The following is a 20889-nucleotide window of genomic DNA, read 5'->3' on the forward strand; positions in this document are numbered from 1 at the left end:
ATCCTTCCAACTCCCAGGTATGCTTGGTCTCGATTTTTTTTTTTTTTTGGAGACAGAATCTCACTCTGTTACCCAGGCTGGAGTGCAATGGCACAATCTCAGCTCACTGCAGCCTCTGCCTCCTGAGTTCAAGCGATTCTCGTACCTCAGCCTCCCGAGTAGCTGGGATTACAGGTGCACACCACCACACCCAGCTAATTTTTTTTGTATTTTTAGTAGAGATGGGGTTACACCACATTTCCCAGGCTGGTCTCGAACTCCTGAGCTCATGCAATCCGCCCGCCTTAGCCTCCCAAAGGGCTAGGACTGGCCAGGCGCAGTGGCTCACACCTGTAATCCCAACAGTTTGGGAGGCCAAGGCGGATGGATTACTTGAAGTCAGGAGTTTGAGACCAGCCTGGCCAACATGGTGAAACGCCATCTCTACTGAAAATACAAAAATTAGCCAGGCGTGGCAGTGGGCGCCTGTAGTCCTAGCTACTTGGGAGGCTGAGGCAGGAATTGCTTGAACCTGGGAGGTGGAGGTTGCAGTGAGTCAAGATTCTGCCACTGCACTCCAGCCTGGGTGGACAGAGCGAGACTCCGTCGCAAAAACAAAGTGCTAGGATTACAGACATGAGTCACTGCACCTGGCCTGCCTGGTATGCTTGGGGCAGATGAGTGCCTTGGGTCCCAAAAAGGTCCCAGATTAGTAGCTTCATATCTGACTCCCAAACTCGCCTGCAAGAGGAGGCCAAGCTCTATTGCTCCTGCATTGGCAGGAGGGAGCTGGCAGCTTGCCCTGAGCCACAATTGCAGGGTGAAGACGGGAAAGAGACCCTCGATCAGTTGCCCATAAGCTAACTCACAAAAAGACCAATTTGCCAAATTTACTTATTTCTTTTAACTCTTCGGTGTTAGGGACCTGGTTTTCTTTTCTTTTCTTTTTTTTTTTTGAGACAGAGTTTTGCTCTTGTTGCCCAGGCTGGAGTGCAATGGAGTGATCTCGGCTCACTGCAACTTCTGCCTCCCAGGTTCAAGTGATTCTCTTGCCTCGGGCTCCTGAGTAGCTGGGATTACAGGCATGTGCCACCATGCCTGGCTAATTTTGTATTTTTAGTACAGATGGGGTTTCTCTATGTTGGTCAGGCTGGTCTTGAACTCCTGACCTCAGGTAATCCACCCACCTTGGCCTCCCAAAGTGCTGGGATTATAGGCGTGAGCCACCACGCCCAGTCTGGGACCTGGTTTTCATTTTGCCTCATAAAAGTTTTTTAGGGAATGCTCACTTTGTCTCTGCCCTAGGTCCTGGAGATGGAAAAGAGGATGGGGGTAAGGCAGAGAGAAGACTGAGAACTTTAAGAAAAACAGGGCCAGGTGTGGTGGCTCATGCCTGGAATCCCAGCACTTTGGGAGGCCAAGGTGGGAGGATTGCTTGAGACTAGGGGTTTGAGACCAGCCTGGGCAGCATAGCAAGACCCCATCTCTATGACATTTTTTACAGAAAATTAGCTGAGCATGGTGGCACACTCCTGTAATCCCAGCTATTTGGGAGGCTGAGGTGGGAAGATCACTTGAGGTCAGGAGTTCGGGACCAGCCTGAGCAAAATAGTGAGACCTCACCGTTACAAAAAATAAAAAATTAGCCAGGCATGGTGGTGCTGCCTGTAGTCCCAGCTACTTGAGAGGCTGAGGCAGGAGGATCGCTTGAGCCCATGAGGTCGAGGCTGCAGTGAGCTATGATCATGTCACTGCACTCCAGCCTGGGCAACAGAGTGAGACCCTATCTCAAAAAAACAACCAAGCAAACAAAAAGACTATTCTCGTATGGGGGAGAAGCTCTTCCTTACAGTAACAAATGCAGAAGGAAGAACAGAGTTAGAAATTCAGCATTTGGTAGCCACCCTAGTAATAATCGCTACAGGCAAGAATCATCAATAGATGCTCAAATCATTTGGGGAAGGGTTTTTGGGAACAGGATATTTACAGACTCAAATCTCACAAATGGTTTATTGATGACAAAGGGAAAAAAATCCTTACAGTACAGAAAAAACAAGTAATCAAAGTGAACATCCTCAGCAAAGGGCACACTGACATCATATGTCTCCCGGCAAGATCCACTTGGAAGGACAGAGGATCACTTATGCAGTATCAGGCCAAACCCGCAGAGCCTGTCTCCCTAAGAGGAAACATCAGTCAAACCCAAATGCGAGGGCGGGTGCGATGGCTCACGCCTGTAATCCCAGCACTTTGGGAAGCTGAGGCGGGAGGATCACTTGAGCCTAGGAGTCTGAGACCAGCCTGGGCAACACAGTGAGACCCTGTCTCTCTTTTAAAAAAAAAAAAAAGGAAAAACATTTTACTTTAATGACTGGCCTGTATACTTCAAAAATGTCAAGATCATGAAGGGCAATGAAAGGCTGAGGAAATGGCCAGACGCAGTGGCTCATGCCTGTAAACCCAGCATTTTGGGAGGCTGAGGTGGGTGGATCATTTGAGGTCAGGAGTTCAAGACCAGCTTGGGCAACATGGTAAAACCCCATCTCTAATAAAAATACAAAAATTAGGCATGCATAATGGTGCACGACTGTAATCTCAGCTACTTAGGAGGCTGAGGCAGGAGAATCACTTAAGCCCAAAGGCGGAGGTTGCAATAAGCCAAGATTGCGCCATTGCGCTCCAACCTGGGCAACAAGAGCAAAATTCCGTCTCAAAAAAAAAAAGATACTGATGACACATGACTATTAAATGCAATGTTGATCATGGACTGGACTGTGGATGAGGGGGAGATTGCTATAAAGGACAGTTCAGTAGTTCAGTATAGAGACAATAGGCAAAATTTGAATATGGTCTGTGTATTAGATAATGGTATCAATGTTACATTTCCAAAATGTGATCACTGAACTATAAGATACAATTGATAATTACATAACAGAATGCCTAGCCAGGCGTGGTGGCCCGTGCCTGTAGTCCCAGCTACTTGGGAGGCAGAGGTGGGAGGATCACTTGAGCCTGGGAGGTTGAGGCTGCAGTGAGCTGTGATCGCATCACTGCACTCCAGCCTCAATGACAGTGATACCCTGTCTCCAAAAAAAAAAAAAAAAGAGAAGGTCCTTCTTTTGAGAATATCTAGCATAATTGTGGGGGAGTCAATGATCCCTGCAACTTACTCCCAAACGATCAATAAATAACAACATGTACATATATGTACAAATATAAACAAGTCACTAAACATGTATATGTATCTGTATCCATATATGTATATATAGAGAGACACACATATAACTCCCAAATATGGCAGTTACGAATTGGTGACCCTTGGTGAAGGGTGTGTATGTATTCAATGGACTTATTATTTTAGCAAATTTTCTATAAATCTGCAAAATGCGAAGATGAAAAGTTGAAAAAAACCAAAGAAAATATTTTCATTGATACGGGCTTTGCATGCATATAACCTTAAAAATAAGCCAGGCATAGTGGCTCACGCCTGTAATCCTAGCACTTTGGGAAGCCAATGTGGGAGGATTGCTTGAGCCCAGGAGTTCAAGACTAGCCTGGGCGACACAGCAAGACTCAGTCTCTACAAAAAATTAAAAAATTAGCTGGGTGTGGTGGTGTGTGCCTGTAGTCTCACTACTCAGGAGGCCGAGGTGAGTGGATTGCTTGAGCACAGGCGTCTGAGGCTACAGTGAGCTATAATTGTGCCACTGCACTCCAGCCTGTATGACAGAGCAAGACCCTGTCTCAAAAAAAAATTGTGTGTCTGTATATATATATATGACATACATATGTAAATTCCTTAGAATCTCACATCCTCTCCCTTGGTTTGCTAAAGCAGCAGGTGGCCTGGATAAATTAGACCTTCCTTAAAACGCTGCTATACACAAAATGAAAAGCGGTCAACTAAAACCAGTTTAAAACAAATAAGTAAATCTTTGGCAAGTTGGGCTCTTTCTGGGAAGGGTGTGGCTCTTTGCAGAACTGGGATGTTCCAGATGTTGGCTGGGCGAATGCTTACCCAGTGAGGCAGACAGGGAGGAGACGTCATTAACTCTCTTCTCCATTTTTATTTTAGAGATAGGGTCTCGCTCTGTCGCCCAAGCTGGAATGCATGGTGTCATCATAGCTTGCTGCAGCCTCCACCTCCTGGGCTCAAGCAATCCTCTCACCTCAGCCCTCCGAAGTGGCTGAGATAACAGGCATGAGCCACTGCACCCAGCTGACTGTCTTCATTTCTAAAATTCTGCCTGGATTTCAGGGACCAGCAGCAGCCTCTGACTCTGTGGGGACCTCCCTTGGCCCTCTGGTAAGAGCCGTTGGTCTGGGAGTTTCCTCATCTCTTTCAAGCAGCTGTCTGCTCACTCATGTATGTAAAGCAGCTGCTGGCTTGGCTGATGCCAAGGGATGGCGACACACAGTCAAGCCCAGTACAATTTTCTGTCCCCAGGGCCACCTTCACATCTCAACAGTGCCTATGCAGTGCCAGGCACCTGCCAGGTGTACAAGAAACATTCACTGCGTCAAATGAAAGCTAGCACTTGGTAGGGCCGGGCGCGGTGGCTCACGCCTGTAATCCCAGCACTTTGGGAGGCTAAGGCAGGCGGATCACGAGGTCAGGAGATCGAGACCATCCTGCCTAACATGGTGAAACCCTGTCTCTACTAAATATAAAAAAAAAATTAGCCGGGCATGGTGGCAGGTGCCTGTAGTCCCAGCTACTCGGGAGGCTGAGGCAGGAGAATGGCGTGAACCCAGGAGGAGGGGCTTGCAGTGAGCCGAGACCACACCACTGCACTCCAGCCTGGGCGACACAGCAAGACTCCGTCTCGAAAAAAAAAAAAGAGAGACAGAAAGCTAGCACTTGGGCCGGGCACGGTGGCTCACACCTGTAATCCCGGCACTTTGGGAGGCCGAGAAGGGAGGATCACTTGAGTCCAGGAGTTTGAAACGAGCCTGGCCAACATGGTGAAACCCTGTCTTTACTAAAAATACAAAAATTAGCCACGTGTGGTCACCTGTAGTCCCAGCTACTCAGGAGGCTGAGGTGCAAGAATTGCTTGAACCTTGTGGGTGGAGGTTGCAGTGAGCTGGTATCACACCACTGCACCCCAGCCTGGGCGACAGAGTGAGACTGTCTCAAAAAAAAAGAAGTGACCAATTGCCCAAAAGTGGAAACACTGCATGCTACTTCTCAAGGTGTCAATAAAGGTGCCACAGAAATCTTAGAAAGCTCCAAGGTATCCAACTCCCTCATTGTTCAAACAGACCCCCAAAGCCTAGAGAGAAAGCAGCTGCTCAGAGTCACACAGTAATCTAATCTTTATCAGCCCTGCCCCATTTTTTTGAGACAGGGTTTTGCTCCATTGCCCAGCCTAGAGTGCAGTCGTGCAATTATAGCTCACTGTAGCCACGACCTCCTGGGCTCAAGAGATCCTTCTGCCTCAGCCTCCCAAGTAGCTGTGACTACAATGTTTCCCAGGCTGGTTTCGAACTCCTGGCCTCAAGTGATCCTCCCATCTCAGCCTCCCAAAGTGTTTCGATTATAAGTGTGAGCAACCATGCCCAGCCTTTATGTGTTCAGTGATTTCACCATGCCCGGCTAATTTTTAATTTTTTTTTTTTTTTGTAGACATGCAGGTCTCACTATGTTGCCCAAGCTGGTCTCAAACTTCTGGCCTTAAGTGATCCTCTCACTTTGGCCTCCCAAAGTGCTGAGATTACAGGTGTGAGTTACTGCGCCCAGCTTCTTCACTCATTCTTGACTTGGTTCCTCCTCTTTCTTGTTGGATCAGACATGGACTAAAGAAAATGTCTTTTTATTTTTTGAGTGTGTTTTTTTTATTTTTATTTTTTTGATACAGAGTTACACTCTTGTTGCCCAGCCTGGAGTGCAATGGCAGTCTGGGCTCACTGAAACCTCCACCTCCTGGGTTCAAGTGATTCTCCTGCCTCAGCCTCCCAAGCAGCTGGCACTATAGGCACACACCACCATGCCTGGCTACGTTTGTATTTTTAGTAGAGACGGGGTTTCACCACATTGCCCAGGCTGGTCTCGAACTCCTGACCTCAGGTGATCCACCCACTTCGGCCTCCCGAAGTGCTGAGATTACAGGTGTGGGCCACCATGCCCGGTTGAAAATGTCTTTTTATTGTATCTGGCATTTGTAATGGTATTCAGAGGAATGACTGGGCCAGAAATCTGGCAAACCAGGTTGTCAGAACTGGGCCCCATCTGTACCCAAACACTCGCCCATTCATTTTCAGGGCCCCCAGTGCCAGACTCTGCCACCCACATCAACAGCCATAGCCACACCGATGGCAGCCTCGGCAGGCCGGCCACTCACCCCTGGACGCGGACGGTGTGTGAGTGCTCGGTGCCACAGCCCGGTGGGCCGTGCGGGGGGTCGATGGAGACTGAAAGTCCACGCTTGCCATGAGATGAGGCTGGGATGGACACTAGGGTGACGGTGTGGGGCAGGTGGGAGCCGGGGGAGTCAGGCAGGATCTGCTCGATGACGGGGGTCACCACAGTCTGGTAGTAGCAGTGCCCGCTGCAAGAGCCGCCGGGGTGGGAAGAAAAGAGTGTCAAGGGCGTCATCAATTTCAGCATCTCTGCAGCCCCCAGCCCCAGGCTCTTCCCCCAATCCCTTCCTTTTTTTTTTTTTTTTTTTGAGATGGAGTCTCACTCTGTTGATTACAACACTGCACCCCAGCCTGGGTGACAAAGCAAGACTCTGTCTCAAAAGAAAAGGAAAGCTAGCAATTGTCCAAAAGTGCAGTGGTGTGATCTTGGCTCACTGTAACCTCCGCCTCCTGGGTTCAAGCGATTCTCCTGCCTCAGCCTCCTAAGTAGCTGGGATTACGGGCACGCACCACCATGCCTGGCTAATTTCTTATTTTTAGTAGAGACGGTTTCACCATGTTGGCCAGGCTGGCCTCAAACGCCAGACCTCAGGTGATCTGCCTGCCTTGGCCTCCCAAAGTGCTGGGATTATAGGGGTGAGCCACTGCACCTGGCCAGCTTTCTTTTCTTTCACTTCTCCTATGGAACTGGGAGCAGGAACTGTGCGTGCCCAGCCAGCCCTCGTCCCTCTGAGTCATTCGGGTCTGTCTACTCGCTGTGATCCTGTAAGGCGGCCAGGACAAGGCCTGAGGATAAATCCAGTTCAGGAGGAAGTCATTAAAAGCCCATCTGGAATCAAGCCACGTTGTCCTCTAATCCAGCTTGATCAGTGTGGTATAAGAAAGAATCTGTCTGGGTTTTGTCCTGATTCCTGGGAGGGAGACTCTAAGTCCTTGGAATGGGGTATCTTTGTTATTCATGAGCCCCTCGGACTATTCCTGAGTTGATACTAATGAGAGACTCAGCCCCGCAAAGATACATCATGTGATTTGAAGAGGGTTGCAGCTTTCATCCAGCCTGACCTCCAAGAATGGGGGCTAGAGACTAAGCTTGATCATACGGCCAATGACTCAATCAGTCATGACGACGTAATGAAATCCCAATAAAAACTCTGGCTGCTGAAGCTCAGTGAAGCTTCCTGGTTGGTGATCACATTGATGTGCTAGGGGAGGGAGGGGAGATGCTTCTTCATTTGGTCGGACCTGAGCTGTGTCCTTCATAATAAAACTGGAATAAAAATGGAGGCTTTCCTGAGTTCTGTGAGTCTGTTAGCAAACAATCAAACTTGGCAGGGTCTTGGGAGTCCCTGAATTTGTAGCCAGTCGGTCAGAAGTGTGAGTGGGTTGGGGACCCCTGAACTTGTGGCTGGTGTCTAAAGAGGGAGCAGTTATGCTGGGGATGGTGTCCTTAACTTGTGGCATCCACCCCACCTCTGGTGGTTTGTGCCAGCACCATGCTGCAGCCATGGCCAGTAAGAAAGCTGACGTCTGAGGTTTTTTGTTTTGAGACAGAGTCTTGCTCTGTTGCCCAGGCTGGAGGGCAGTGGTGCAATCTTGGCTCACTGCAACTTCCACCTCCCAGGTTCAAGAGAGTCTCCTGCCTCAGCCTCCTGAGTAGCTGGGATTACAGGCACCCGCCACCACACCTGGTTAATTTTTGTATTTTTAATAGAGGTGGGGTTCCACAATGTTGGCCAGGCTGGTCTTGAACTCCTAGCCTCAAGGGATCCACCCACCTCGGAATCCCAAAGTGCTGGGATTACAGGCGTGAGCCAGCATGCCTGGCCGTCTGAGGCTTTTTCACACTGACTTCTGTGTGTTATTTCTCACTTGTTTCCATGCCGGGATGGGAAAGGAGATATGAACATTTGCCCCAACAAACCTCACCCCATGGGAAAGGGCAGGAGGCCCGGGTGTGGGAGAGTCAGCACCCTTGCAGATCTGTGACACAGGTGGGCCTCCCAGGCTCAGGGAGGGGCCAAGGCACTCACCAGTACAGCTTGGAGTGCTCCACCAGCGTGTAGGTGTCCCCGTCACCGATAAAGGTCCCACACGTGAGGCAGATGAAACACTCGGGGTGGTACTTCAGCTCCCCAGCCACCTGGTGCGGGGGTGAGGAGGGAACAGCCCAGCTCAGCAGACGCAACAACCCCCACAGATCCTCCCCTAGGCCTCTTCGAAGGGTGTCACCAAAAAAACAACTGCGGGGACCCGGCTGGCCAGCTGCTGAGCTCCTGGACAGAGCTGGCTCCATAGATGGGGGCGCTAAGGGATACAGACAGACAAGTCAGGCTCAGAAAGCAGCTCCAAAGACCAGCAAAAAGGAGACCAGGAGAGACAATGATGGGAGAGAGACCTGGAGCATGGGGTCTGCTTGGATACCCCCACCCCAGGTGAGTGTGCAAGGCAGGGGGCGCTCACCATAACCAGTCCCTTGGTGATTTGCTCAGAGCACCCATGGCAGGACTCGCCATAGCGGGCCCAGTAGTCCTTCTTGCAGAAGAGCTGCCCATCCTTCTCATAGTACTGGTGCGACAGGGAGGCACTGCAGTCACAACACCTGCAGGAGAGGGGCCGGGCTGAGACGTCCACTCCCGCCCTCCTCCACCTCACCTGGGCCCCTGCCTCGGCTACAGGCACCTTTGTAAGAATTAGAACAAGTTTTCTTTTTGTTTGTTTTTTGAGACGGAGTCTTGCTCTGTCGCCAGGCTGCAGTGCAGTGGCTCGATCTCGGCTCACTGCAACCTCTGCCTTCCGGGTTCAAGTGATCCTCCTGCCTCAGCCTCCTGAGTAGCTGGGACTACAGGCACACACCACCATGCCCAGCTAATTTTTTGTATTTTTAATAGAGATGGGGTTTCACCATCTTGGCCAGGATGGTCTCGAGCTCTTGACCTCGTGATCCGCCCACCTCGGCCTCCCAAAGCGGTGGCTCACGCCTGTAATCCCAGCACTTTGGGAGGCCGAGGTGGGCAGATCACTTGGGGTCAGGAGTCCGAGACCAGCCTGGCCAACATGGCAAAACCCAGTCTCCACTAAAAATACAAAAACTAGCCAGGCATGGTGGTGGGCACCTGTAATCCCAGCTACTCGGGAGGCTGAGGCAGAAGAATCGCTTGAACCTGGGAGGCAGAGGTTGCAGTGAGCCAAAATTGTGCCACTGCACTGCAGCCTGGACAAGAGTGAGACTCTGTCTCCAAAAAAAAAAAAAAAAAAAAAAAAAAGAAAAAGCAAAATGGAGGAGAATCCCCAGGTATGCAGGGTCATCAAAGCCAGGGTTCGCCTGTTTCCTCACTAGAGGCTACCAAGGAGGCCTGGTTGGTGGGGCCTTGAAGGGCAGATGGGGAGGAATGCCAGGCTGTAGGTGCCACAACACAGGCCAGGGTTAGACCTACATTCCCGGCTTTTTCCCAGCCAAGCATCCCGGTGGGGTGGGGACCAGCAGCCCTGCCCAGCCAGGATGAACAAATATAGAAATGTCAGTCTGGGATGGGCATGGTGGCTCATGCCTGTAATCTCAGCACTTCAGGAGGCGAAGGTGGGAGGATCACTTGAGGCCAGAGGTTTGAGGCCAGCCTGGGCAACACAGTAAGACCCCATCTCTTAAAAAAATTATTAAAAAATTAGCCAGGATACAGTGGGTCCTGTACTCCCAGCTACTAGGGAGGCTGGGGAGGGAGGATCGCTTGAGCCCAGGAGTTCAAGGCTGCAGTGTGCTATGATTACACCACTGCACTCCAGCTGGGTGACACAGCAAGACCCTCTCTCTAAAAAATAAAATAAACCAAATGCGGGTGCCCCAGTGAACCCGCAGGCACACATGTGCCCCCCTGGGTCCTGCTGTTGGGGGGCATGTCTGGGTCAGGGTACGGACCCACACAGAGAACAGGCTAGGGGGTCCGTCCCGCTCTGCCACTGTTTGGGTGCTATGGGTCGGTCACACAGGGACAGAAGAACCAGGCTCCAAAGGGCCACAATCTAGGAGAGAGGCAGGTAGGAAAGACTGGGACCTGGATGAGATGAGGGACCTTAAGGGCTGTTTCCTACCCAGGAAACTCTCCACAGCCTGGGGCCTGCATGGGTATCACTCATGGGCTGTCTGCTAATGCTAATTAACTGTAACTAGGGAACTGGGGTTGAGGAGGGGAGTTCAGCAGTAAGCTGGTGGGACACTGTCCCTTTAAGAGGATCCAGCCAGTTCCCCTTTGTCTGGGAGCCTAGGGGAAGGGGTGGGAGTAAAGGGGGAGCAGAAAATGCCAGGGTTTGGAAGCATGTGGGTGAGGGGTGCATCCAGGAAGGCAGGCCTGGTGCATTCCTCCATGGGGGTGGGGAATGCGGAGGCTGGGCCACCGGAGGTGGTGGCGGTGGCAGGGGCGGCAGGAGACGCGACGTTCAGGGTCACTGCCCCACTCGGTGCACAGCAGGGGGCCGGCAGTTCACCGGATCACCGCGGGGGTGGGGCGGAGGACGGAAGTTGGTGAGGGGGGTGGTCTACAGGGCACCTCCCGTCCCGGGGCTCTAACCTAATTCGAAAGGGAAAGGAGTGCTGCAGCCAGGAGGCCAGGCCGACTTTGGGTCCTGCCCTCGCAGAAGCCCTCACGCCTGGTGCAGACCAATGACTCGCTTCCTGCCCTTACACCGATCACACATGACCTCGGTCACAGGGGTGCCACATCACAGGAGTGCCCCTCACTCCTGCCTGCAGGAAGCAGGGCCCCCGCATACCTCTGCAGTGGGCGGTGGGTGGGTGGGGGATTAGGAATTGCTGTAACCAAGTGTCCCCATCCCGGGGAGGGAACGCTCTTCCGCAACCTGGAAACTGCTACTGGTCCATTCACTCGCTCACGCAGAAAACTCACAAAGCTTCATCACTGTTGCTCACTTTCAGCAGCTGTGAAAGACCCGGCGGTGATGACTCACCCGAGGGTTTGAGTGCACTTGGCTTCCCTCCGGTCACCACTTCCTTGATGCCTGTTCTACCAGACACTAGGTCTGCCCACCAGTGTCTGCCACTGACCTGCCAGCTCCCCGCGGCCCCAGGCTGGGCATCCACAAAGCTTGGCCCAGGAGAGAGCATAAGCGATTCCTGCCGGTGAGGCCCCCGCTGTGTACCCAGCATCCTCAGAACTGCCCCGAGACCCCGTCTCTGCCTCCATTGCAGACAGGGCACCCAGGCCTGGCCCAGGCTGACTTGGTGGCTCAGTGGCTGGGGCTCGGGGCCTCAGTGAACCTTTGCGGATGGAGAGCACGCCGGAGTTCCTGTTCCTGTCCCTGCCCCTGCCCCTGCCCCGCCCCTCACCCCTCAGGCCTGCATTCTGGCAGGAGCTAGAGGCTGACGGGCCTGGCTCTCTTGAGTGCCCCACACAGAGTGCCTGACTGTCCCTAAGAAGGATGTCAAGGGAGGTGTGCCAGGTACTGAGGCTGTGCAGAGCTGCCCTGGGGACAGCCAGAGAGGAACTCCCTCGGGGGAGAGCCATGCCCTGGCCCCACTCCAGGGTACCCCTCCCTGACAGCAGGGTAGGACAAAGCCAGGCTGGGGCAGGAGAAGGGGGAGGCACCCGGAGGGCATGAAACGGGTGCTCTGCAGCCCAGGTGGCTGGCTGGGCTGGGAGACAGCGGTGGCTTCCATAATGACAGGAGTGGAGAATCATCGCTCTACCCAGGGCCACATCCCTGGCCACCAGGTGTGAAGAAACAGCAGGTGGAGGACTGGCCTCATGGGGAGACTGTCCTGGAAGGACCCACAGCTTTGGCAGTGGCCTGCTCCCAGGCAGCAGCCGACGGTAACCAAGGAGTTTCAGTTCTGCCCCAGAGCCTGGACCTAGGTGGGTCGGCTTCCAGCCCCAGGCCTTACACCAGGGGCCCTGCCTGGAGCCCGGGACAAGTAGGGAGGGGGATTCCCACTTACTTAGCCCTCTGGAGGAAGCGGCGTCTTCTTGGGGCTGAAGCCAACAGCATCCTCTGTGGCTACACCGGGGGCTCTGGAGGTCTAAGGGAGGGCAGGGGTGGCCAGACCAGCTGCTTCCCCATCCTCCCTCAGGGGCTCAGGATTGGAGGCTGCAGAGGGTGGGGCCAGCGTGGCTGCAGCGCACAGGAGGAGGCTGCAGCCGCGTGGGTGCCAGGGGACTTGGTCTGAGCCTGCAACAGGAAGTGGCTGAAGCACCCTTTGCCTGGGCTTTGGTGCGGGTGGGGAGCGAGCGATCTAGGCTTGGACCCCAGGCAGGGAGCCTGTGGCCCATCCCTGGCCCTCAGTCCTGAACACACGCTGTAGGCTCCTCAGCCTCGGCCCTGGCAACGGCACTGAAGGCCTCAGGCTTCTCTGGGGACAGGGACAAGCTCAAAAGCAGCTGCCTCTTCCACTGCTGCCCCCAAGGGAACAGAGGTCGACTTCCTATGGACAGTTTGTCCTCGCCAAAAAGGTCCCCTGAAGAAAGGGAGGTTGCATCCCGCTGCTGCTCCAACCCCACAGGCCAGCAGCATGCTCAGCCCTCCTTGCCCAGGGCCAGCCCACCCAGCTGCCAAGGAGATGCTACCAGGGATGCGGCAGCCCTGGGGGTTGTGCACTGGAGGCTTCCTGGAGGGGACCTCGCAGAGGCAGTATGTGAGCCAAAGGGAAGCCTGGACCAGTCCAAGCCTGGTCATAATCTTCCGGGAGGCGGGGCCTGCAAGGGGGCGGGGCCTGCAAGGGGCTGGGAGGTCAGAACACAGAAAGGGGCAGGCCCCGGAGTGACAACCCTCAGGGCTAATACCAGAGGTCCCATGGGCCTGCAGCAATTGTCCCACTCTACAAAGAGGGGCAGCATCTGGTCCCGGCTGAGCCCTCCAGCAGCCTGCAGGCCCCCATCACAGCACTTATGACCCTGTCTGTCCTATCAGCGTGGGACTTTCTCAAGAGCAGGGGCCAGGGGACAGGAGCAGCTCTCAGATGCTCAGGTTATGACATTCAAAGATGCACAGCTGGCTGTGCGCAGTGGCTCATGCCTGTAACCCCAGCACTTTGGGAGGCTGAGGTAGACAGATCGCTTGAGGTCAGGAGTTCGAGGCCAGCCTGGCTAACATGGTGAAACCCCGTCTCTATTAAAAACACAAAAATTAGCCAGGTGTGGTGGTGGGCGCCTGTAGTCCCAGCTACCGGGAAGCTGAGGCAGGAGAATCGCTTGAACCCGGGAGGTGGAGTTTGCAGTGAGCTGAGATCACGCCACTGCACTCCAGCCTGGGCAACAAAAGCGAGACTCTGTCTCAAAAAAAAAAAAAAAAAGCTGCACAGCCAACGGCACCTTCCATGGGGCCCACAAGGCTCTATGCACCCCTGGCCACTGACTGCGCTCCCGCACGCTGGCTTTGTGGTCCTCAGTTGTGCCAAGCACATTCCCACCCCAAGGCCTTTGCACATGCACCCGCCCTACCCCCGACATCCTCTAAACACTGCTCCCTTCAATTCTGTCCCTTAAACATCACTTCCTGAGAGTGCTGTCCCCCAATACCTGACACTACATTTGTTCACTGAGTGTCTTGCCCACTAGAAGGCAGGGACCCTGTTGGTCTGGGAGGTGTGGGACTAAGCTGTGGTTACACTGTAGGCTCTGAAGCCAGGCTGCCTCGGTTCCAGTCCTGATTCTACTCCTCACGCGCTGTGAGACTTTTGGCAAGTGACTGAACTCCGCACCTCATTTGTAAAATCGCTTTTTAAAAATTTGAGACAGTGTCTCGCTCTGTTGCCCAGGCCAGAGTGCAGTGGCGTGATCACAGCTCACTGCAGCTTCGACATCCTGGGTTCAAATGATCCTCCCATCTCAGCCTCCTGAGTAGCTGGGACTACAGGTACGCACCACCACGCCTGGCTAATTTTTTTGTAGAGATGGAGTCTCACTATGTTGCCTAGGTTGATCTCAAACTCCTGGCCTCAAGCAGTCCTCCTGCCTCAGCCTCCCAAAGTGCTGGGATTACAGGCATGAGTTACCAGCCTTGGCCTTAAAATTGCTTTAATATTGCTGGGCACGGTGGCTCATGCCTGTAATCCCAGCACTTTGGGAGGCTGAGGTGGGCGGATCACGAGGTCAGGAGCATCGAGACCATCCTGGCTCACACAGCGAAACCTCATCTGTACTAAAAATACAAACAAACAAACAAAAAATTAGCCGGGTGTGGTGGTGGGCGCCCGTAGTCCCAGCTACTTGGGAGGCCGAGGCAGGAGAATGGTGTGAACCCGGGAGGCAGAGCTTGCAGTAAGCCGAGATTGCGCCACCGCACTCCAGCCTGGGCGACAGAGCGAGACTCAAAAAAAAAAAATCGCTTTAATAAATAAATAGCACCCCCTTCCTGGGTTGTTGTGAGAGGGGCCTAATGCAGAGTGGGCACGCCATAATTATTTGCAAGTGACTGACTCAGGGACCCTAGGAAGTTCCACTGGGAGGGGCATGCAGAGGGGCCAGGAAGGTGGAAATCACTGGCCACCTGCCCAGTGGGGCTGGAGGCTGCAGACCCCTCATGGCCCTATCACATTGCCCCTGCCCGAACACCTTCAGAGGGGTGAGGGGCCCTAGAACAAAGGTCTCAGTGCATGAAATGAGGTCTGGGCCGGGCCCAATGCCTCAAGCCCAGGGCCCGAGGGAGACTAAGCAGAGTCTAGCACCTTGGGCATCCCACTGAGAGCCAGCCTGGCTGTGGTCAGCCATGCACCCAGGTGAGCAGTGACCCCCTCTGAGCTGCTCTGCTCACTGTCATGCAGTGAGGACCACCAGCTTTGGGGACTGTTGGGAGTATCACACCCACAAGCCACGAGGTAGAAGCCATGGCTCTTACTTCTAGTGGATCTTTCCCCATATTGAGACTTTTTTGTTTTCGAGATGGAGTCTTGCTCTGTCACCCAGGCTAGAGTGCAGTGGCGCGATCTTGACTCACTGCAATCACTGCCTCTCAGGTTCAAGCGATTCTTCTGCCTCAGCCTCCTGAGTAGCTGGGATTACAGGCGCCCACCAACAGGCCCGGCCAATTTTTGTATTTTTAGTAGAGATGGGGTTTCACCATGTTGGCCAGACTGGTCTCAAACTCCCGACCTCAGGTGATCTGCCTGCCTTGGCCTCCCAAAGTGCTGGGATTACAGGCGTGAGCCACTGCACCTGGCTTCCTTCTTGAGTTTCACTACACCAGGGACAGCACAAACATGCCTCCTCCTTACTGCCCTGACCTGGGGACTCACCCCTCTCCTGGTGAGTGATTTGGGACAGGCCACTCCAAAGCCAGGTACACCCATCCTGTAACACGGCTTCCCTCCTGTGGCTTCTGTGGCTCTACTCCTGACCCTCTCTCCATCACCCAAGGCTCCATCTCCCCCCTCACCACAGACACAGGGGTCCCCAAAGTTCTTCCCTTCATTCGTCTTGGCCCTATCACAAATCCCACTCACCATCTCAGGGCCAGCTCCGAGGCGGCCGTTTTTTCTGACTTTCCTACCTCCAACTGGACTCAGGCTCCCATGGCTAGCTCTGGGCAGGACACAGCCACCATGGATAGCCCATGTCCCCTCCAGCTCAACACAGATGAGCATGTCTCCTCCCCAACCTGACCCCCAATTCCATCAGAGTCAACAAACCACCAACTCCCCAGTGCCCAGGTTAGAAAACCAGACGGCTTCAGGTTCCACCCTGCCATTCGCCAGTGCCCATGCCCTCCCCGAAGCCCCTGCCTTTTTCTTTCTTCCTTTCTTTCTTTTTTTGAGATGGGATTTCACTCTGTCACCCAGGCTGGTGTGCAGTGGTGTGATCATAGCTCACTGCAACCTCCACCTCCCAGGCTCAAGCAACCCTCCCGTGTCAGCGCCCTTGAGTAGCTGGGACTACAGGCACCATCACCACGCTCAGCTAATTTTTTTGTAGAGACAAGGTTTCACTATGTTGCCCACACTGGTCTCGAACTCCTGGGCTCAAGAGATCCACCTGCCTCCGCCTCCCAAAGGGCTGGGATTATAGGCATGTGCCACCGCCAGCCCCTGCCTTTCCTACTCTGTGGAGATGTGGAGTGAGAAGGTTTTAGTCCCAGCTCTAAATGTTACAACCTTCAGCGAGGCACTTGATTGCATGGAATCTCTGTTTCTCCCATGCAAACTGGGCACATACAGTCCCTCATAGAGTTATGATGAAGATTTAACAAATTAGCATGAAGAGTGCTCAATGCATGGTAGCCAATATGACAAATACTCACCAAAAACTGTCCCTTCTGCCTGAAATTCTCTCCATCCTCAGTCACTGTCCCAGGTCAGGTCCTATGAGCTCGGACCCTTGAGTTACTGGGACAGTCCCTTCCCTGCCTAGATACCACCACCGGCCCACTGGGATGGCATTCTTCAACAGCATGTCACCCCAGCCCCTCCCTGGCTTTCTGCCGACTCCCTTCTTTTTTTTTTTTTTTTTTGAGATGGAGTCTCGCTCTGTCTCCCAGGCTGGAGTGCAGTGACGTGATCTCAGCTCACTGCAGCCTCTGCCTCCCAGGTTCAAGTGATTCTCCTTCCTTAGCCTCCCGAGTAGCTTAGATTACAGTCATGTGCCACCATGCCTGGCAAATTTTTGAATATTTAGTAGAGATGGGGGTTTCACCAAGTTGGCCAGGCTGGTCTCGAGCTCCTGGGGTCAAGTGATCTGCCTGCCTCGGCCTCCCAAATTGCTGGGATTACGGGGATGAGCCACCACCCCCATCCTGACTTCTGAAACTCCCTATCTTGGCATTCAAGGCCCTTCACGAATCGGTCTCAACTTTTGTTTCTTGTTGGATCCCTCAGCTTATTCTGTTCCTTCCAAGTGAACTGTTCCTGTTCCCTCAGCAGTCCGCACCATCCCACCGCTGTGCAGATGGTTTCCTCTGCCTGTTGAGAGCCCTCTTGCCCCCCGAAGGCCTCTTTCTGAGCACCTGATGCAGAATCCCAGGGCATGCTGTCTGTCTCCTTTCAGCCACACTGAGTGTGTTCATTTCACTCACTGGCTGTGTGACTTTCATCAAGAGAATTAACCTCTCTGTGTCCCAATTTTCTCTCTGGCAAAACAAAGACAGCACTAATATCTAACTATGCAAAGTACTTAGAACAGGGGTTGTCCCTTACTGAATGTTAGAAAACGTTAGACGTTATTCCTAAAAAAGAAAAAACAGGCTGGGCATGGTGGCTTATGCTTGTAATCCCAGCACTTTGGGAGGCTGAGTCAGGAGGATTGCTTGAACCAGTTGGAGCTGGAGGCTACAGTGGGCTATGATCTCACCACTGCACTCAAGCCTGGGTGACACAGCAAGACCCTGTGTAAAAAAAAAGAAAAGAAGAAACAAAAAAACAAACCGAGGCCAGGTGCAGTGGCTCATGCCTGTAATTCCAGCATTTTGGGAGGCTGAGGCGGGCAGATCACTTGAGGTCAGGAGTTCGAGACCAGCCTGGCCAACATGGCAAAACCCTATCTCTACTGAAAATACAAAACTTAGCCGGGCATGGTGGTGCACACCTGTAATCCCAGCTACTTGGGAGGCTGAAGCAGGAGAATCGCTTGAACCTGGGAGGCGGAGGTTGCAGTGAGGAGGGATCGCGCCACTGCTCTCCAGCCTGGGCGACACAACAAGACTGTCTCAAAAAAACCAAAAACCAAAAAATAAACCAAGGCAGAAGCCTAAAATAAAGTCCTAGTGGTAGATGTCTTGACCCCTGCTGGGCATCCCAGAAGCTTCACCTTCTACCCTTTTATGGAGTTTTCTCCCCTGAACCTTGCTGTTTGGTGACTATGCCCGTAATTCTCTCCCACTCCATTTGTTTTTCTTTCTTTCTTTTTTAAAAATTGAGACAGGGTCTTGCTCTATTTCCCAGGCTAGAGTGCAGTGGTGCGATCATAGCTCACTGCAGCCTCCACCTCCCGGGCTCAAGTAACCCTGTCACCTCAGCCTCTTGAGTAGCTGGGACTACAGGCATGCGCCACCACGCCCGGCTAATTTTTTGTATTTTCGGTGGAGACAGGGTGTTGCCATATTGCCCAGGCTTGTCTCGAACTCCTGAACTCAAGTGATCTGCCCACCTCAGCCCCAAAAAGTGATGGGATTATAGGTGTGAGCCACCACGCCCCACCTCCACTCTACTTTTCTACCCAGGAAATCTCACATCCTTTGAGACCCCTGCTCTGGCCCTGCTCTGGCTCAAGGCAGGTAGACCCCTGCTCCTGGCTTCTCAGGATGGTCCTACTGGGTGACCTTCAGGTCCTCATGTACTCTTTATCCTCCGCCACAACCCTGACCCTACTTTCTTCCTACCTGTGGGTGTGTGTCTGGACACTGGGGCTGGTGTGACTGGGTTATGCATGTTCGCAAGCAGCCTGGAAGACACTGAGGGTAGCCTGGAAGACACTGAGGGTGGCCTGGTTTCCCTCAAGGCCTGGTTTGTCTTCCCTCCCTGCAAGAGCATGAACACCCAGAAGGCAGGAGGGACATTCCTTCCAACTCTTCCCCCTGTCTGGGTGCCAGCAGGGGGCTGAATTGCAGGCACTGGCTCAATTGGAGGTCTCTCCCATCCTCTCTAAGATTTAGATCTCAGAGATCTAGGATGACAACAGAGGCCAAGGCGTTAGCTCACGCCTGTAAGCCTAGCACTTTCGGAGGCCAAGGCAGGAGGATTGCTTGAGGTCACGAGTTCAAGACCAGCCTGGGTCTCAATAGTGAGACCCTGTCTTTACACAAAATTTAAAAAATTAGCTGAGCATTGTGGTGTATACCTATAATCCCAGCTACTCGGGAGGCTGAAGTAGGAGGATCACTTTAGCCCGGGAGATGGAGGTTGCAATGAGCCGAGATGGCACCACTGCACTCCAGCCTGGGCAACAGAGCAAGACCATTTCGAAAAAAGAAAAATACATAAAATAAAATAAAATGAGGCCAGGAGCGGTGGTTTATGCCTGTCATCCCAGCACTTTGGGAGGCTGAGGTGGGAAGATCACTTGAGGTCAGAAGTTTCAGACCAGCCTGGCTAACATGGCAAAACCCCATCTCTACTAAAAATACAAAAATTAGCTGGGCGTGGTGGTGCACGCCTGTAATCCCAGCTACTCCAGAGGCTGACACAGGAGAATTGCTTGAGCCCAGGAGGAAGAGGTTGCAATGAGCCAAGATTGCACCACTGTACTCCAGCCTGGGTGACAGAGCGAGACTCCGTCTCAAAAAGAAAAAAAAAATAGATAAATAAAATGACAACAGGAAGGCCTGTAGGGATTTTCTAGTCAAAACACCTCATGTCATAAATGGTAAATTAAGGCCACGAAGTCACAATGGGGGACGGCACCAGGAGGTATATCCCGGCCTCCCCCATTCCTTGACCAGCCTGTCCTCTCTGGCAGGCCTTGTTTAGGGCAACACAGGCCCTGGGCACCCCACCCTACCTGAAGCAGTCTGCGTGCCAGTCCGCGTTCAGGGCCTGGAGGTACTGGCCATCATAGATCCTCTGGCCGCAGCTTGCACACACGGGCAACTCGCTTCCTGCAGGGTGGGAAGGGAGTTGGGAAGCGTTCTCAGGAAGTGTGATCTGGTGCAGGCCCAGCTTGCCCTGCCCACCCCACATATACCTACACCTGCACCAATCCTCGCACACTGCACATGTGCAGCGCCCAGGCAGGGCAGTCGCTGTGCCAAATAGGAGAAGAAAGGGCGCTGGCCTGAGTCTTGCTGAGATACTGACTAGGTTGCCAAGCTTCTCTGGCCCTGTTTCCCTATGTATCAGCTTAGGAGGAGGATCAGGTCCATCCTCCCGCTATAGCATTGGATCTGGCAAGGTAAATGAGGAGAAAGGAAGCAGTGGCTTTAGGGATAAGGCAGTGGGTGACATTCCTATCACAGCCTCCTTTCCTCCCTCTCCTGCCCAGGAAGAAGTACTAAGAGGGCCCTTCAAAGGCAGGGACTGGACAGGGCTGGATTAGTGCATCCTGGGCTGAAGCCAGCTGGGAGGTCAAGGGCAGGAAGCCTGGAGGTGCCGGCCCTAACAGATCCTTGGCAATGAATGCCCTGGCTTGGCAAGGGGAAGGGGCTGCAGAGCTGGGTACTCCCAGACACCTGTCCCAGGGAGGCCTGGCACCTCCTCTAGCCAGCCACAGGCATGCTTAGTCATCCTTGGGGCCTGGCACCCTTGGAGCTGGTGGGCCCTGGAAAATGCCCCAGACCTGCCCCTCCCCACTGTACAGAAGGGGAGACTGAGCCCCAGAGATGGCATGGCTTGCCCAGTCACATAGCTAGGTCCCAAGGCCACAACAGCTTGACCCTCTGTGAAGACGCAGGTACCTTAGGTAGGTAGGGGCTACAGGAAGGCGGGCCCCTACCCCAATCAGGTTTTCATGGGCCTGGGAAGAGTTGGTGGCAGGGGGAGGTGCGGAGTCAGGCCCTGCCTTGGGGCCAGGTGGATCTAAGTGACAGGTCAGCGAAGGAGATCCAAGGAGGGGCCCCCAGACCCTGTCCTAGGCTGGGGGAGTCCTTGAACCCTAACTGCAGTGCAGTACTGCGCCTTGG

The 20889-nt window shown here is 53.4% G+C and overlaps 1 protein-coding gene across 2 annotated transcripts in view; it reads right to left on the reverse strand.

Annotated features, from left to right (window-relative positions):
• LIMK1 (LIM domain kinase 1) overlaps nucleotides 1-20889 on the reverse strand; it is a 38739-nt gene that overhangs the window by 16926 nt on the left and 924 nt on the right. The window contains exons 2-5 of one of the 2 annotated variants that reach the window (XM_001148746.6): nucleotides 19773-19869; nucleotides 8803-8941; nucleotides 8373-8482; nucleotides 6324-6530 (exon numbers count right to left, since the gene is read on the reverse strand). In XM_001148746.6, coding sequence (XP_001148746.2) covers nucleotides 6324-6530; nucleotides 8373-8482; nucleotides 8803-8941; nucleotides 19773-19869 — 553 coding nt within the window. Of the gene's footprint in view, nucleotides 1-6323; nucleotides 6531-8372; nucleotides 8483-8802; nucleotides 8942-12289; nucleotides 13024-19772; nucleotides 19870-20889 lie in introns of those variants that run through there. The other variant, XM_009453328.3, reaches the window with a different exon arrangement.

This window comes from Pan troglodytes, chromosome 6 (assembly GCF_028858775.2).
Source record: "Pan troglodytes isolate AG18354 chromosome 6, NHGRI_mPanTro3-v2.0_pri, whole genome shotgun sequence".
In the NCBI taxonomy this organism is placed as follows: Eukaryota; Metazoa; Chordata; class Mammalia; order Primates; family Hominidae; genus Pan; species Pan troglodytes.